Below are 19,207 nucleotides of genomic sequence, written 5' to 3'. Positions count from 1 at the left end.
TTAGCGCCATCAAATGGGACGTGATAAATAGGTGCAGCTCGATGAACCTCATGGGTAAAAATTCCAGCCATAATAGATACTTGGTTCAGCAATGGGGAGTGAAGGTATTGTGGTTCCAATAGTTGGATTTCTCAAATTATTATTCCCATAAAAAATCAGTTTCAACAATACATCCATATGGATGGGATAGCTACCAAGCTGACCCTAACTGCCAAGAGGAAACTGAATCTGTTACTTTGACAATCTTATTAGGACAATGCATCAGATCACCAGGGTCAGCTAAGGTTACCAGCCCGATAATTTACAAATAATGAATCATATCTTATTCAGTAGGACAGGAATCATTTCAACATCATCCCCTCCCAATGATGCCTTGACCCTCAACTGAGTATTGTCAATGAAAATGAATCACTTGGGCTACCCCAGGCTTATGATCCTCTTTATCAGGCTTGTACAGCATCTTCTTTGCCGCCTTCTACTGAGTTTTGCTTCTCAGCTGTCAACATGGCAGCATGTTGCTCTAAGTACTCTCTACTATTTATCTCTGTTAATCTGCAGTTTCTCCAAAAATGTTAGGGACAACCATAAAGAGAGAGAGAGAGAAAAAATGGCTCATGGTATAGTAACATACCTACTGATGGTCCGATCTTTTGCAAATGCCAATTCATTGTCTACACAAATGTCAAAATCATCATTTTTCCTTGATCTTGAAGAAGTTCTGGGTGCCATGTTTTTGGCATCGGAGACAGAAACAATTCTATCAAATAGTTCAGTGGGAGTCCCCTCAGCTGTACATAGTAGTCTGCCCTTGTTTTCATACATCACCTGTAGACAACCAAACAGAAAAGAAAACAGTTCCATTCAATCTTTCTTTTCACAATGAACAAAATTCTACTTTGGAATAGTATCCCTGGAGGCCAAATTAACAAAAAAACTCCCCAAATTACTTTCATTCTTAATGAGCAGACGAGGTCTTAATTGAAGGGAAAAATATTTTCGTTAGTTAAATGGTGGTTATAATTCTTTCTTTTGTTTTGTTTTTTTTTTTCAATGGCGAGTGGGCAAGAAAGGTGGTGCCAGTTCAGATAGGATATTTGGGCATGTGTTGTGCCAAATTCTATTCTCAAGCTATGCAGCCATTTAATCAAAGAAAGGGGGTACATGAAGGTGCAGCATTTGCCAACGCTGATATGAAGTCCAAAAAGGGAAGGGGGGCTTATGGTTTCTCTGTCACTGTCCAAACACAAGAATTCGAAATTGGAAATTTAATGTCTTAACAACATTGACATTGTGATCATGATTTTCAGAAAAGAGCTGGGCAGCATTAAAGTACATACCAACCATTCACATTGATTGAGAGGCATGTGATAGTATCTTCTGGTGTTTTGTTTTCATGTGCAATTTGTAAAAATTGATATGAAAGCACACAACTTCCTTACAAGAGGTATAAGTTTCAGAAAGAGCACAAACAGAAATACAGTAATGAGTTCAAAAACAACAGAGTCGTCTTGAGAAGAACAGTCACGGACATCAATTAGAGTGACAAACCGGTATGCTGCTGTCCTGTTGTGGAGTCCAAAAATTGGCACGCCATCCAATGCCAATGTATGGAATTTCTCTGTCAAAGGAAGGGGGGGGGGGGAGAGTCAATTATGCAGATAGTCGTTGTTGAAAGAGAAAAAAAAGCATAATCATTGGGAGAAGCATCCAGAAACCAACAAGTGGTCCAGAATGCTCCACCTTTTCTTAGAGATTAGACGCACATGTAAAAGGCTGGGGCCTGGGACCCACCATTTGGATGGTCCCATTTAGGACTGAGGAGGCCTCCTAACCTAAATTGACAGAATCATATAAAAAAAAAACAATACAAGAAACTCATAAACTGTGGCATTCATAAAGCTACTAAGTAAAAAGAGTGGTCACTGATCCATAAGAAGTCCTCAGATAGATAATGATGATCATCCCATTTGATTGATTTACTCTTTGAAGACCCTCTGCTGATTCTCACTGGAACGATATAATTCCCTTATTTGTGCATGTGGTTTTCATTGACTACAGTTTATGCTGTACAAGACTCCAACTTTGGACTTTTCCTCTCTTTATGCTTGTACACTTTCTATGCTGTACTTGGAATTGAAAGTTTCTGGGCAATCTCTGATCTAAGAATGAATCCACATTTGACCGTTCAAAAGAGGCAAATATCCACTAAAGCAATACTTCATCAGAAATCATGGCTCCAAATATATCGATGGAGCTCAATCTCCTACGGTTAATAGAATTGGATTGGAGAAGGAAAAACAGTAACAAATGTGCATAAGACAAATAAGAGATCGATGCAAAATAGGTTAGGCAATTTTTGTGGCTATTTGAATTTTGAAGATGGAGTTCTGAAACACACACCAACTTATTGACTTACTGAACAATCCAAAATAATCTGCAGCACCGAGAGGTTTGTCACATAGATCTTCAAACGGAAAATATGCACATCCATTAGCTCCCAGTGGTACCTAGAAACAAATTGCAACAACATAATTTGACATTCTAATGGGTGACCCACGGCAAAACCGTGTATTTTAGAAAATTTTATTTGGAATAAACCTGCAATGTCCTTCCCATAACAACTTCCACCTCTTGTGGATGGACAGAATGTTCGCCCATTAACTGCTCTAACTTTTGTTTAAGAAGGCCTGAAAACTCTTCTCCAACAAAATAAAAGCCTTGTTCAGCCTGTAAAACAGGTGAAGGAGAAACATGACCAAACATTAAGAACTAAGACTTTTCCTGCTGGAAGCCACATTATTTAATTCATAACATAAATAAAAGAGACTTACAGATGTCATTTTTCTATAATCCACAGAAGAACCAATTTCGTGAACCATACATCTATCCTGCATTGAAAAAGTAATCAGAGTTGGGGGAAGATCCTTGGAGAAGCACAGAAAGGAAACCAGAAAAGAGCAATACATGCGGCAATATGTGGTCCGAAAGATCATTAAATGCTAAATGCATAACGATGATCAACATCAATCAATTGCCAGAATGAAGGAAAGAATAGCTGTTTGATTTACCTTCAGAGTGGCAATGAACGGTAAGAAAAGATCTCTCTGCAATCCACCTTCATACAGGTTATCTGGAGCACGATTTGAAGTAGCAACAAGAATCTATACTACCCACCATTCCAACGTTGTGCACATATAAGATACATAATCTTCAAGTAGAAGATCAACTGGATCGTTTTGTATAAGGAACACTGAAAAATAAAGATCATATGGTAATCAAAACACTTACAATAGCGTTGCTGAATAGATGTCTAAAGAGACGGTTTAATATCAATGCATCAGCAACATCAGTTACCTATAAAAAATCACAAGAGAAGAGTAAGAAAATGAACAGAATAGAAAGGCTATTAAAATCATCAGTAAGCAGAAGGAACAGAGCTATTTCTAACTCACCATAAATTCATCAAGACATAATAAAACTGACTCATCTGATATCTCTCCTGCTACAACTTCAAGTGGGTCTGTGACACCCTTGTGCCTCTGTAATCCATCCAGTGTTCCAAGTTAAACTGATGCAAAACCAGATCTTAAATAACCAGCTAGACCTACTCTCACAACAGGATCTCATGAATAGTCAAATTCCTCAAAGTCAACCATCTCAGATGAAGGTCAAACTCTAGGATTCAATCACCCACAATGTGTATAGACACCCTTCAGAAGATGGGAGAGAATTAATGGATGGTTTTAAAGTAATTAGAGACACTATAAATCTGAAATTCAGATTCTCAGAATAAGCTTTTTAAGTGGCAGAAGATTGGCTGATCAGAAACTCTCAAAACTCAAGTCGATTTGTCTCCTTGCGTGTTTCTATAATACCCCAAAAGCTGGGATGGAACAGGTTAACAGATTATATCCAACAGCAATAACATCATATTTTAGAAAACAGAGTATCCGCAGGTATGAAATCAAGACCTATAGTGCTCAATTGATATTTGCTGATGGAGTAATATATAATTAGATGAATGATCAATCACTCCATTTAAGTTCAGAGAGAAAACACAAATCAGAAGCTATATCAATCGATCAGATCTAAAAACCAGTATGTAGTTGGCGGCAAAACAGAGAAGGGGGTTAGGAGACTTGGGTCACAACAACCTCTCTCAGGTTCAGGTCTCACCACTCACCCACTGTTTCTCACAGCTATTAGGCCAAGCAACTCAATTAGCTGAAAATAAAACAAGAATTAAATAACTTCTCCTACTCCTACAAGGAATGAAAAGAAAGCTAATAAACTACTAACTAAGTCCATGCAAGCTAGCTAGACAACTCAGCCCAGCTGGCTGGTTTGACCACCAGGAATTAAGTCCATATTTGGACCACAGTTCAGCTACCCTGCTTCTTGTGGCTACATTTTAGCCCAGTAAATTTATCTACATCATAAACCTATTGTTGCAGTATAGGCAGAATCGACTACTATATGAAGTCTACAAGAGAAACATAAAATTTAGCACCAACAAGGGAATAAACAGGATTGCTCCATGAATATCACAACAACAGGAATTTTACATCCTTTAAATGATACTGAATATGTACTATTCCACAGGCCCATGCACCAGTCCTCGGCATGTATCAATAGGTCAACTCTTAAATGGATCGATATCCATAGACCATCATAGTCAGCTACTATAAACCAGCATCACAGAAAACTGGACAGCTTATGACATGGTTAAAGAATCTAAGGAATAGCAAGACATTGAGCAGTTATGAATCCTAACTGCTGCCAACTTGTATGAGTTCTGTCTACCATACATTCCAACAGCCTGTCCATCTGATGAAAGTGGTTATTGTGTAGTGTGAAGGACACTTAACATCATTTTCATAGACATGTATCATTTTCTAACCATTGTGGTGCATGGGTTATCATTAAATGAAAGGTTAAAATGCACATGTCTACATTCTTACTTGCAGGCGGCTATGGACATTCAACATAAAGTCATGGAAATGGATTCGCTTCTTCCTCCAATTAGATGGCCTGAATCAATGGAGATAAGCATTAGGAGTTATAATTCCCAGTATACAGTAGCACAGAAAAAATGATAAAAGAAATGTTTTTCTTTTACAATAGGTAAGAAAAATTGAACAGAAACAGATAAAATGATAAAACAAATTTCTTAAATAAATTGCAAGTGTTTCATGTTTTATATCCCCCAGGCTTGGATAATTGCAGCATATCAAACAACCTAAAGAAAAAGAAGAGTGACAGTATCCTTAATACCAAGCAGTAGGAGACTGACGATGGCTCTCCTGCCACTCTCATTTTTCCACATTCATTATGAATATGCAAGAAAAGAATTTTTTTGGGTGATTTAGATGGGCCTATTTCTGCAGCCGCTGTTCTATTTAGTGCGACTGTCTGAGATTCAGAGATAAAGAGTCCAATTTAGTTTTAAACCTTTTCATTTTCTTTTTTTAAGATCAAAAGACACAATTTGATACAATCAAATCATCTAGGGCATAATCCCATTTCCCTTCCATCTCATATTTGATTTACATCAGGACTTTATGAAGTAGGAATGCTAAACTAAAAAATGTACAAATTATGCACCAGACTTACAATTGGTCAAAAAACAAATCCATGAGCATAGTTTTTCCGGTGCCCACTCCTCCATAGAGGTAAAGTCCTTTGACAGGTGAGGAAGAAAACTGTGGTATGAAACGGGACCACAACCACCTACTCCTGGATGAAGGTGCAAGAAACAGAACCACTAAAAATATAAGATGGATGTTGAAAGAAACTGAAAGAAAATGTGTCTGATAGTGAATATATCTGAACCGAAAAGACATGATCCGTTAAATCAGTAAGTGGGCTGGAGAAGTAAGGGAAACCATAAATGAATGATTTACCTCCCAGATTTATCAGAAGCCGCATACCGATCCAATTGACAGGCATCGGCAGACTGAACAAGCTCATCATACAGTCTTTGAAGTTCTTTTAAGGTAACAACCTGAAAATGTAGCAATGGATAATGTCCATTAAGTGCCAGTGGAAATAGTTAGAGGCAAGGGCAGATCTGAAGCTTCCACAATTTAGTAAACAAGCAGTCAGCTTTAGACATCAATCATTACCTCATTTGCTATAGATCATCTAATTGATGGTTTGTTCCATAGTCTGAAATAATCAGTCACTGGATCATAATCATTTGACTACCTGTCTAATTTTGACAGAACATTAGGTGCATCTATCCCACCTGCCTGGACAGGGGGAGCTCCTTTAAGTAATTTGCTTTCTTATCTTTGAATCGAAGCTATTCCAGGCATTGCCCATCAATTGGACTGCCTGACTTTATAAGTAATCTACATCTATCATCTGAATAACTGGACTGCCTGAATTGATAATGTATATACATAATCTAAGTCTATCATCTGAAAATACCACAAAATAAGTGAATGTGTTGTGCCTATTATTATTATTTTTATGCAAATAAATAAATAAATAATGTAATTTGAATGCAAATATGGATAGCTTGGTTATGAGACAAACCTGGCAGAGATCACCATCTACAAGTTCTCCTGCAGCAATTCTTCGCTCATACTCCACAAAAGGACCTCCTTGTCCAGCATCTACAAATAAACCAGAAAAACCAAGAATCAAAACAGAGGACAGAATCATGTCTGAGAAGTTATGTGACATTGGAAATCACCAGTCACAACTACATGAGAGGGTACGTTCGGTTCAAAGAAAAGACCTCCACTAGTATCTTTAACAGCAGGGGTGTGCAGAGCTCTTGAGATCATAATGTGATGCTTGTATCTATCAATTCCATCATTGTGGAGTGGCCGATATACAGTGACAGGAACTGGATTGACCAAAGGTTTTTGTCTCCTCCAAAAAGAACTCTGGAAACTACCACCTTCTTGAAGCCTCAGAGCAGTCCGAACTTCGCGGACAGTCCGAACTAATGTCCTCATATCGACTCAGGTATTTGATCTTACACTGCAGAAACAAAACCAATACAGTCAAGTGACCGTTTTGGAATAGAAAGAATTTCAGTAAGATAGGAAATAGCTTTCAATCTCCCAGTAGGAACAAGGAGAACTAAAATTCTAAACTAACATCCATACTACATTTACTCAAAATATAAATATCAGACAAACAGGCCATAACGAATTATAGAAGATGGTAACACACAAAAAGGCAAAGGAAACAACTGGTTATTGAAAACAAGGTTAAAAATATGAAGAGTAAACGTTGAACAAGATCTAAATATGATTTACATTCGGAAAACTTAAAAAAAGGGAACTTTCCATAATAATCTAATAATCAAAGAAACAAATAAAGCCCGATTCAAATTACCAAAAGATCATATTATCAAACAACGACCAAATCCATCATCATCACATGAATTCCCCCAAAACAGTGGGAGAGGAAAAAAAATTTTCATTTGTCAATGAAAACAACGAAAATTAAGAAGAACAAAAGAGGAAAAGAAAAACTTAACGAACATGATGAGTCAGGAAACAAACTCTGCAGGAAGATCGGAAGACAGAATGATCAACATCCAGGTCGTCAAAATCGAAGCTCTACAATCATCAACAGACAAAATTGTCTTAACTTTTCTACTTGAAAACAAGTTAAAAGAACAAACTTCCTTCTTCACATGCAGAAATAAAAAACAGATTACAGAATAAACAGAGTATCTCCTTGTCTATCTTATCCTGGTTCGAGTCTTTGGACCACCACCAGTTTCAAAATCCAAGAAAACCAAGTAATCTTGTACTCCTGGGAATCTCAATCTGGTTAACTCCTGGGAATCTCAATCTAACCAGAGAGAGAGAGAGAGAGAGAAAAACGAAAGAAAGAGAGGATAGTGTGGCTTGGCACGAAATCCTGTTTAGAGCCGTAAAAACGCCGTTTCTTTTCCTCGCTTTGACACGCACACACAGACTCTCTCTCTCTATCTCTTCCTCCAATTCTCCAAACAAGTGTGAATGTTCAACGTTGGGGGTTGCAACTTCGTTACCAAAAAAAAACTTCGTTACAGAAAAAACAGAGAGAGAAAGAGACAGCAACGTACATATGACAGCAAGAACCGTGACGTTGTTGTTGTTTCTTGTTTTTGGGAGTGGGTGGGAACTAGGGGTCCCACCTCCAACTGAGAGTCTGAGACACAACAGCGTCTATATGTGGGTCCCACATGATCCTTAAATTTAAAACCAAAAAACAAAAAGGGTCCCACTGGCCCAGAACCCCATTCCGCATGATTCATGTTTATCTCCTCCGCGCATTTGTTCCGTCCGGGCCCGTACTCGCATTATCTTTTTTTTTTTTTTAATACCAAAAGATTTATTGAGAAACAGGGTAAGCTGTGACAAAGACATCCAGATTACAAAGTTCCAGGAGCCAAAGTGTGGAAAGTGGCCAAGCCATCTTGCTTACCAGAGATTGGGCCTTCCTAGCTAGGTTATCAGTGATTTGCATTATCTTTACTAATAAAAAAAAGGGGAGCAATTTTCTGTTCGAGAGTGTTTATCTCTCTTCCTTAAAACAAGGGGGTAGAGGTGTCTTTTCACATGAGGAGGAGAGAGATAGACTCATGGGAGTGTTGGCATAGGCCACACTCCCGGACAGAGATCTTTTTCCCTAAAAAAAAAAAAAATTTTAAAACATGAAAGAACGAGGCTACAGTGCTATCGAGTGACTCACCGTTGGGTTCGGATCTAACTGCTCAACTCTTACCCCTTCCATGAACTTTTTTTTGGTAAAGACCCATTCCATGAACTGATGAATGAGGAGAAGTGTAGGCGGATCATTATCGTCTCTTGTTTCCTATCTGGTACAGTGGTCCAGTTCATCTCATGGGGGGAAATAACGACCTAACCCCCTATCCGAACACACTGTTCGAGGGAAGTTAAAACATCATTTCACCTAATCCCCTGCCCAAATACACTGCCTAAGGGAGATTGAAATGTCATTTCTACCTTCTTATAAGAGTGACTGGACCACTGTACCAAGCAAGGAACAGATCTGAAAAAAAATTCGTATGGGGGTCGAAAATCAATCAATTTCTACCAAGCATGCTTTGGATATTCCGGAAAGATTACAAAGTTCCCATCACTTACCACCTGTTGGGCGTTTAAATTTTGTCTATGTAAGGCTGTGTTTGTTTGTTATCATCACAGACGGGAATAAAAAACAAATGGGCCAAAAAAAACCAAAAAGCATTGGATATCCCTGAAAAATTACAAAGTTTCATGAGTTACCATTGGGTATTTAAATTTGGTCCAATTAGGTTGTGTTTGTTTGTCATTGTCACGGACTAGGAAAGGGCAAAAAGAAGCAAAACGGTTCTTACCTCCACGCAACTAGGCATATTTTGCGTAAGGGCAAGAGTTCTCTTGATGGTATCAATAGAGTGGTCATTATCGTCTTTCATGGGAGGCGGAGGCAAAAGGTGTCAATCAATTTAGTTTCGGTTGGGTTCCAAAGACTGTTGTTGTGATCTAGATCTGAACTGAGAACCAAATTGATTCGGAAATTCAATACTCAAATCGAACTTATTCGGTTTTGGCTCCGAAATTCAGTTCTATTAGGTTATTATATTGTTCGGTTTCGATTACTCTACTTAGTCCATATATTATAATATAAATACTATGATATTGTAGTATAGTATAATAGTATTATAAAATCTAATACTAACATTAGTAACATATACTGTGTCATATTAATATTATAATATATTTAATATACTACAATATATTAGGATTATAATAAAATAACACACTATAATATACTACAAGTTACAAATTCATTTCTGTTTAGTTTTGTAATTTGGTTCCTATGCTTGATTTGGAACTGATCCGAGAACCGAATCAGTTTTGAAATCTAATACTCAAATCTAACCGAATTTTATTTGGTTCAGTTCGGTTTGACTTATTCGGTCTGTTTTGGTTTTGGTTTTCGATTCCGATTATAATTTAACTCCCTTAGGCAGGGCGGTCATTTTGTCTCCTCTGTGTTTGGGCAGGCGGTCTCAAAGAAGTTTTTCCTTTTAGGTAATTAAAATATCAACTATCTAGGGATGCAGATTGATCAAATTCTAATATCTGCATCCAATTAGCTTTTGAATGGATTGGATTATTTCGAAAACCGATTTTTCAAATATGGATTTTCCTAAACGAATACCACCACAAATTGAATATGGATTTTTTTATTATTCATTTAAATCTCTAGCGGAGGCTAGAGATTGGAGTCATGACTCTGAGAGAACGGCGTTGTGGTCTCATTGTCTATGTTAATCGGTGAAATTCGAGAAGAATAGGTGAAGGGATGAATCCACTACGTCACTAGGATTGATGTTAAAAGTGCATATCCGAAATTACATGGATGTCCAGATAAATCTTTTTTCTTTCATTGAATTTCTTGTTTAATTACTTGTAATATATTATGAATTGATAAGACTATTTTATTATTATAAAATATTATTTATAATACTTTTATTTAATTATATTTTTATAATTAGACCTAAACAACTTGGATAATATTCAATTTGAAATTGACATATCTATATTCCAATGGGGTGCAAGTTTGGCCTTGTTCGCCCAAACTGGGCTGAGATATTTGGCCCTGAGGGCGGATCAGGGCTGGAAAATTCTAGCCCTGAGTCATGGTCGGATCGGGCCAGGGTTGAGGCCTTGGGCTAAGCCTAGCCCGGCCTACCTCGACCTTGTTTTAAGTTATACTATAAAAAATATGTTGATATAATATATATATTATAAACTTTAAACGTCACCTACATTTTATTATATAATATATTACATATGAAGATAATTAGTGATATAATATATTTTATTATAGTGTTATTTTACGTAAAATTGATAATTTTCTCTTCGGTCCAACCCTGAGGGCAGGTCAGGATTGGATCGGGTCCAGACCCATTTAAGGGGACTCTAGATTGGACCGAGGTTTCATAAAATCTGATCCAACCCGACCTTGTTACAACCTTACCATCCTATTAGCTTTTGTTTCGCGATTAGCATATCTGCTGGGCCATCCCGTGCGCAACAAGCATCAAGGTTTAATTCCAGCCAAAATGGAATTGGATATCTGCCACAGGTGTAAAAGCCTTTGGTCAAATTCCGAACTAAAAAAACCAAAAGCAAGTCAAAGTGTCAAACACGAGTTAGGAACGCATAATATATTAATGGAAAAGAAAAACCACTTGGTCGCTCAGCGCGATGTGTACCTGCTTTTAGACAAAGCTGCACACAAAAGGACCAGATCCTTTGCAGTACTGATGGGGAGGCAGTGCACATCCGACGGCACAGCAGAACTCACGTGGCCCACATGACACACATGGCTCCTACTATACCGTCGGATGTGCACTGTCACCCCACCATGTTCTGCAAAGGATTTTAATGCCACACAAAATAGTCGATGCAACTCTGGGTTTTTTTGTCTTTTCAAGAGTGCGTCAGTCATTTTACATGCGGTTGTGTCATGACACACATACACGCCAAGCTGCGCCACCTAGTGGTATTCTTTAACCCTTTATTAATTCCAGTAAATAAAATGTGTAGGTGTGGATTGGTGGACTTAAGGTGGGCTTAGCTCGGGATTAAAAAAAAAAAATTTGGTAGGCTTGGGGCATGTGATGAAACCCCATTAATTCATGTTATCCTAAATGTATTGTATTTTTTAATATTATTTTAATTCTTGATAAACACGATGTGAATTGGACTCTCTCAACCTTTCACTCTCAGTCATATTTAATTAAAACGCATTTTAAATGCCATTTATTTTGTCATCATTTTTTTTAATTTGTCGTTTTTTTCTCATTTTTCAAATTGATCCCAAATCCCAATTACATGCCAAAAAACGCTCCAAAAATAAAGTAGAATTTTAAATGCATTTTCCATTTTTTTTAGTGAAAAAAAATGAATCTAAACTTTTATAAATCCATATCTTCTATGTTTCATTATCTTTTCTGTTATTTACCCAAATTTTTTTTTTTTTTTTTTCTGTTTTTGAAATTTTGGAATATATTTTGATTTTTCTATTTAAATTTTGAGCCATTTTAAACATCGATCAAAGTTTTATTATTATTCTCATTTAAATAACTAATGCTCAAAAAAAAAAAAGAAGAAAGAAAAACTCACTCTCACTTCAATTTGGGCAAAAAGTAATTTAATAAGGTGATGGAAATGCTCCCACGATGGGAGCAATTCCTATTGGATTGGAAATTTGGAATAGGAAATACGGCACTTGTTCCAATCCAAAAGTGATTTGCGGATTTCCATGCTCTTCATAAAATAATTAATTTTTTTTGGTAAAATTCATAAAATAATTAATAAGCTTAAAGGTAACTTTAGACTGGCCCAGTATAGGCCCAAAAGGAAAATTATATGACAAAATGACAACCACCTTGTTGTGGACTATAAAGTATATACTTTTTTTCATCAAAAAAGATAAGACATAGCATTTTTCTAACTTTACAAATATTCTGTACTTTTGAAAAGTAATTTATGCTTTCTACTTTCTACCAAAAAAAAAAACGAAAAGAAAAGTACTTTATGCTACACACTAAAAGCACAGCTAATCAGGGATTAATCTTAAGGCAGAATGGACCCCAATTTCTTTAGTCATTCTCAGCCATAATGTCACTTTCTTTTAAGCAAAAAGAAAAGGAGGAAAATTCAGGGCATTCCCCTCAGGTGGCTGTTAGATTTAGACTAACATTTGCAAAGGTTATATTATATATCAACAATGTAAAAACTACCCTATTCAATTGCTCTCCATCAAATTATTATTTTTCATGTGCAGTTTTAGAAATTATTATATTTAACCTAAGTGATTGATAGAATGAATTAAGTTTCCATCAACCATAACCAAAGATTCCTTATCCCAGGAAAAAGAAAAGAAAAAAAAAATGTGTTGACCAATGCTTTAATATATGCAAAGATTCTAATCGTGGTATTTTTTTTGTCTTTGTCTTGATTGAAAAAGGATGGACATAGACCTTGATCAAAGCTTTATATCCTATGAGAGTGTTTGAATGACATCTCCATGGATGTATTTAAAATTTGACACTTTCTTTTAATTGCCCTTTATTTTAATTTCAATTTTTTTAAGGTAGGGGTATAAAAGGGTTTAAAAATAAGTTAAAAGTGACATATCATTATGTATTTATCAAAAAATGTCATTGTACATTTTTCGAGTATGCGTATGAAATGACACTATTAACCAGATTGGAATAAAATTGTATGGCATACCAAAATGGCATAAAAGTAAGATTACACATTATTTGATACCTTAAGGGGTGTCAATAAGAAAATCCTTTATATCTATAGGGATAATCATTTGATTCAGTAGAGACCTATAGGTTGAACCGCATCCAACACCGTCCGTAAGGAAGTGTCATCAATACCTTAGACTGGAAGGTCGTGCAAAAATGTTGGAGAACTTCTTCAAAAACCTCCCTACTCCGATTAAGTCCATCCACCAGAAGTAAGTTTAAGCTTGAGAATTCGATTTATGCCTTTGCACCAAACAAACATGAAAAAATTTGGTATTTTATCACCCTCTTGCAACCATGGTACTTTTGATATTTATCGCTACATCTCTTCTTCCTTTGCCAGTTCCTCATCAAGACAAGAAAAAGTAAGGCTGTCTTGCGAGCTTGTGTGTAATCAGAGACACGTACACTTTGAATAACCTAGAGTTCCTGTTGAATAGAGTGAATCCGTTATAAATGTGCCCGAAGACTTATTTATTCTACTGTCGAAAGACTGATTGACAATTTGTCAATTTCTAGTGTAAAACTGTGAATCCCAGGTGCCACTGAGAGGGGGGGTGAATCAGTGGATCTCAATAATTTTTCTTCCAATCTCAAGCAAACAACTTACTTGTGACACTTCACCTATTGCAATTCAAGATTGGCCGGGGCGGTCCCGTAATTACCAATGATACACAGACACGTCCACCACACACCACAATGTGGTTGGGTTTACCAGACAGTGTTCCACCACTCTACACAACAATCACTTTAAGTATATGTTGAAAACAAAAGCAATGTAACGACACCAGATATACGTGGTTCGGCCAAAGTGCCTACGTCCACGGAGGAATACCCATGAGGGTTTCGTATTTCCTCAAATACTCAACTCGAATTCGACTACTACAATAGCCCAGGTACCCGCTTCTGACTCCGCAACAACGAAATCTAGGGCTACAACCCCAATCCAATCAAGCCCCAACTTGAATGGAATTACCATATGAATATAAAAATTCAATTACAAGCCCCTCCCAATAGCATGAACAAAATTAGGATTCCTTCAACATGAATCAAACCATAGATATCAAATAGGACTAGTGAAACAAAAGATTACCTTTCTCTGAGTAATCTCGTGACTAACCCACTGCTTGAAACCTTCCTGATGTTGTGCACGCTCTCCAATGTACAAAGCAGCATCTTCGATTGTTCAATCAAGGTTTTTCACAGTTTTTAACGTTTCTAACATTCTTCTATTGTTTCTCACGTTTCCACTGTGTTCTCCTTGAAAAATTATGCAATTTAAAAAAAAAGGCAACTGATTTGGACTTCGAATGAGAGAGATATTGCCTTCCAAAATTAGATGATCCAAAAATGGCAAGTGGAGGGTGAAATTGTAATATTCAGAAATATTTGTGACAATCGGCAAGGCACGACCTGTGTAGTAAGATTGGCCGAGAGATCACATTCCAAAATATGGTGACAGCTGTACAGCACTTACCCAAATCAAATTTCAAATTCCAAAATCGTGTATAACTCTCTCAAGGAACTATGTTATGGCGTATGGCGTAGCACCGTGCACCATCAAAGGCAAGCCAATCAGAGAGCTCGCGCGAGAATTTGACGGAAGAAACGAATACAGAACTCTTTACTTTGTTTCAATGAGATATTGATTCGATGTAGTGCAGCTGTACCAAATACCATAGAACTAGACAATGGAGATGCACCCGTTCGGATCAATAAAAACGACATGATGAACAAAATCCAACGGCCACCATGATTCTGTAACTTTATAAAACAATGGGAAACGTCTGTCTCCAGTAGCACTTAAAAAAAAACAACCAAAATTTTTGGCTAAGTATAAAACTTTTGCCTATTCAAAAAAAAACAACCAAAATTTTTGGCTAAGTATAAAACTTTTGCCTATTCTAGATTTGCTCTGTTTTCACGCATCGACATGGAAATATCTGTAACTTTCTCGTTCAACACTGAAATGATGCAAGACCTATTGCGTTGAAATTGCGACTCGACGAACTTCATTTCTAGTGTAGACCACTTCACCCAGAATTTCCATTAAACCTTTCAAAAATGACCTTAAAGTCACTGCCATTGCATGAACCTGTGAAATCACAACTTTAACAGTATGAAACCTTCACCTGCTGCTTCGCCGCTTTGCCAAACATTATATAAGAACTTAATATGCTGTTAAATGGTGTTCTTTAAATGCGGGTACCCTTGTAACCCTACCAAATGATCAAAATACCCTTATAGCTGTGTAGGTGACTGTTTGACCATTTCAGCTCTTCCAAACCACCAATAGCTACTGCCATAACACCACTATGACCAAATACGTTGCCAACAATGAAAACAACATTCCACACACTCCAATGGACTAACAATCTCTCCCTTTGGAATTGTTGGCAACTCACTGCATAAAGTCATCCTGACTGTGTGATGCAATTCTCTCCCCCTTTGACAACAAGTACAAAGGGTATCGACGCCCCCCTGCACGGAAGCTCCCCCTACTCTCCCTACACATGTATCTTCATCTATTGTGCTCGTGGAGTAATAACTTTAGGTTTGTCTTTGAGTGCTTCAAAGGTGTCATCGAGAAGTACCCCTTTCTTGCTTATCATGCACGACATTTCTTCAAGACCTTCAGAAAGTGCATAGAGATTACGAGCTGTCCTTGATTCTTGTGCCACAATCTTCCCATTCTTTGTCTTCTTGATCACACACCCATCTTTGGTGAATAGAACTTCATTGCCACTATCACATATCTGACTGACACTCAAGATGTTGTGTTTCAATTCACTAACATACAAGGCATTATTAGAAGAAATATGTTCATTGTATAATCTGATTTTGCCTTTTCCTTCAACTCTAGCGCCATCATTATTTCCAAATCTAACCGAGCCTTTTCCAACATGTTCCAAATTCAGAAATTTATCTTTATCACCTGTCATATGAGTAGAGCATCCGCTATCAAGAATCCAACGTGATGGTTTACTGTGTGCCTGGAAAGCGGTTTGAACAATAAGTGAACTGTCACTGTCCCCTTTCTTCTTTTTCTTAACCCAAACTGCCTTCTCTGCCACTGTGATGTGTTTCCTTCTTTTCTCTTCAACATCCACTTTCTATTTTTGACCTTCCTTCTTTGGAGGATTCTTCTTCATGTTTCTTCTAGATTGCCTCTGTGAGGGAAGTATGCATATGGTTTTGCAGTTCCTTGCAATGTGTCCTAACCTGTAACATCTGTAGCATTCCACACTCTCCTCTCTAAGTGGAGCATACTTGTTCCTGCTTATGAAATTTGTAGGCTTGACCTGTCTTTTGCATTCTGTCAACTTGTGCCCATAAACGTTACACCCATAGCAGTAACCATTAAATTAGCTCTGTCCCTGTCTTGAATATCTCCCAAAGTTCTTGGGCTTCTGATGCTGACTGTGGTGAATCCATCTCTGTCAACTTTCCTTTTATCTAAATTTTTAGAATTAGAGCCCTTTTTCTTTCTTTTCTCCCCAACAAACCGAACTGGATTTTGTGTCGTGCCTTGTCCTTTGGTTTTCACTCCACTAGAAACTCCTCCTTTCTCATACCCAAGACCAGATTTGTCATTACTGGGTCTTTGGACACTAAGTATCTCATCCAAGATAGTACTCTCATGAACTGCATGATGATCTTCCTCAGGTGTTTGTACACTCACTTCTTTGCCTTTTGAAGTTGACACTGTAACTGTTGGAGTTGAGGTAACAGCTGCCCGATAATCAGTCTTTTTCAACAATTCACATTCAGCTCTCAAAGTGACAATTTCTTCTTCAAGTTGAGTGCATTCGTCAATCTTTGAGGATAAGCTAAAGCATATATCTTCATTGATCTTCTTGGTTTCTTCTATGATAAGTGACAACTGACTGATCTTCTCACTTTCTTCTGCAAGTTGAGTCTCAAGAATTTTTATCTTCTTTCTTTCTACCTTGAGTTTCTTTAAGGCAGTGTATAGTTCTGCTTGAAAATCATACTCATCTTCTGATTGCTCTTCTTTCTTATCTAATTTTTCTCCTTCTTCATGTATATCAGTGGTGGAGGTAGCCATGAACAAAGTCTCATAGTTTTCATCATCAGACTCCTCATCCTCAGATGACTCATCTGTGGTAGTGCTATCCTTGTGTGTAATCAAACTCTTCTTCTTGTAGTTGTTTTTCTTCTTAGGAAATGACTTCTTTTTCTTGAAATTTGATTTCTTCACTTGTGGGTCTTCATCATTTGATTCATCAATTTTTCCCTTCTTTGGACATTTAGAGGCAAAGTGCCCTATGCCACCACAATTTTTCCCTTGTATTTTCCTTTTCCACTCTTGAGCTTCCTTGTTAGGTATGCAATTAATTCATCTTTAGAGTCTTCATCACCACATTCCTGCTTTATCTTGAGTTTCTTCATAGCTTTAAAAATGTCCTCTTTCTCTGTGGGCTTGGTTTTCACCATTTTCATCTCATAGGCAGTTAAAGAATCTTGTAACTCATCTAGACTCAACTCATTCAAGTTCTTGGACTCTTCTATGACCGACACCTTTGGATTGTACATATCAGGTAAGGATCAGAGGATCTTCTTAACTACCACTGCATCTTTGAGAGTTTCACCAAGTCCTCTGATTGCATTTATAACCTCATTCACCTTGCTCATGTAATGATCAATTGAATCTCCATCTGACATCTTCAAGCTTTCGAACTGTGCCCTAAAATGTAGCAGCTTGTCTTCTTTGATTTTCTCATCACCTTCATGAATGCTTTGCAGCTTCTTCCAAACTTCATTTGTAGTCTCACAACCGATAACTCTAGCAAACTCTGTATTGATTAACGCACTTAATAGAGTGTTCTTGGCCTTTGAATCATTGTCATATTTCCTAAGTTCAGTTGCATCTGTGATATCTGGTGTGGGGATTGTGTAACCAATCTTCACTGACATCCAAACTCCATAACCAAGGGATTTCGGATATGTTTCCATCCTGATGCGCCAGAAAGAGTAGTTTCACCTGTCAAACTGTGGAACCTTGTTGTTGCTGTGACCACTGTTGCCTTTGCCTGAAGCCATGGCACTGTCCCTCAGTAATTATCCCGAAGTTGTTAAACTCTGTAACCGGGTAACCCAGTGTGCTCTGATATACCACTTGTGAATCCCAGGTGCCACTGAGAGGGGGGGGGGTTGAATCAGTGGATCTCAATAATTTTTCTTCCAATCTCAAGCAAACAACTTACTGGCGACACTTCACCTATTGCAATTCAAGATTGGCCGGGACGGTCTCGTAATTACCAATCATACATAGACACGTCCACCACACACTACAATGTGGTTGGGTCTACCAGACAGTGTCCCACCACTCTGCACAACAATCACTTCAAGTATATGTTGAAAATAAAAGCGATGCAACGACACCAGATATACGTGGTTCAGCCAAAGTGCCTACGTCCACGGGGGAATACCCGTAAGGGTTTCGTATTTTCTCAAATATTCAACTTGAATTCGACTATTACAATAGCCCAGGTGTTACAACACCTGCTTCTGACTCCGCAACAACGAAATCTAGGGCTACAATCCCAATCCAATCAACCTCAACTTGAATGGAATTACAATATGAATATAAAAATTCAATTACAATTCCCTCCCAATAACATGAACAAAATTAGGATTCTTTCAACATGAATCAAACCCTAGATATCAAATAGGACTTGTGAAACAAAAGATTACCTCTCCCTGAGTAATTCCGTGACTAACCCATTGCTTGAAGCCTTCCTGATGTTGTGCACGGTCTCCAATGTTCAAAGCAGCATCTTCGATTGTTCAATCAAGGTTTTTCACAGTTTTTAACGTGTCTGACATTCTTCTGTTGTTTCTCACATTTTCACTGTGTTCTTCTTGAAAAATTATGCAATTTAAAAAAAAACG

At 37.5% G+C, this 19,207-nt stretch overlaps 2 protein-coding genes across 3 annotated transcripts; both read right to left on the bottom strand.

Annotated features, from left to right (window-relative positions):
* Positions 1 to 130: 130 nt before the first annotated feature.
* Positions 131 to 7,095, bottom strand: LOC122657396 (AFG1-like ATPase). Of its 2 annotated transcripts, XM_043852094.1 has the most exons (15): positions 6,746 to 7,095; positions 6,541 to 6,620; positions 5,904 to 6,004; positions 5,614 to 5,736; positions 4,962 to 5,031; positions 3,453 to 3,539; positions 3,289 to 3,354; positions 3,069 to 3,161; positions 2,832 to 2,888; positions 2,599 to 2,727; positions 2,417 to 2,507; positions 2,114 to 2,116; positions 1,549 to 1,616; positions 632 to 825; positions 131 to 552 (listed from the first exon to the last, which is right to left on the bottom strand). In XM_043852094.1, the coding sequence occupies exons 1-15, from the start codon at positions 6,966 to 6,968 to the stop codon at positions 444 to 446; spliced, it is 1,494 nt and encodes a 497-aa protein (XP_043708029.1). In that variant the 5' UTR covers positions 6,969 to 7,095; the 3' UTR covers positions 131 to 443. The 2 variants fall into 2 exon arrangements, with proteins under 2 accessions (XP_043708029.1, XP_043708028.1); XM_043852093.1 differs by lacking the exon at positions 2,114 to 2,116 and having other exon boundaries at positions 1,530 to 1,618; positions 6,746 to 7,092.
* Positions 7,096 to 15,816: 8,721 nt separating this feature from the next.
* On the bottom strand, positions 15,817 to 18,268 carry LOC122659136. Its single transcript, XM_043854283.1, has 3 exons — positions 17,882 to 18,268; positions 16,650 to 17,630; positions 15,817 to 16,284 (listed from the first exon to the last, which is right to left on the bottom strand). The coding sequence occupies exons 1-3, from the start codon at positions 18,266 to 18,268 to the stop codon at positions 15,817 to 15,819; spliced, it is 1,836 nt and encodes a 611-aa protein (XP_043710218.1).
* Between the last annotated feature and the right edge of the window lie 939 nt (positions 18,269 to 19,207).

This window comes from Telopea speciosissima, chromosome 4 (assembly GCF_018873765.1).
Source record: "Telopea speciosissima isolate NSW1024214 ecotype Mountain lineage chromosome 4, Tspe_v1, whole genome shotgun sequence".
In the NCBI taxonomy this organism is placed as follows: Eukaryota; Viridiplantae; Streptophyta; class Magnoliopsida; order Proteales; family Proteaceae; genus Telopea; species Telopea speciosissima.
This window is presented reverse-complemented; position numbering and strand designations above follow the sequence as displayed.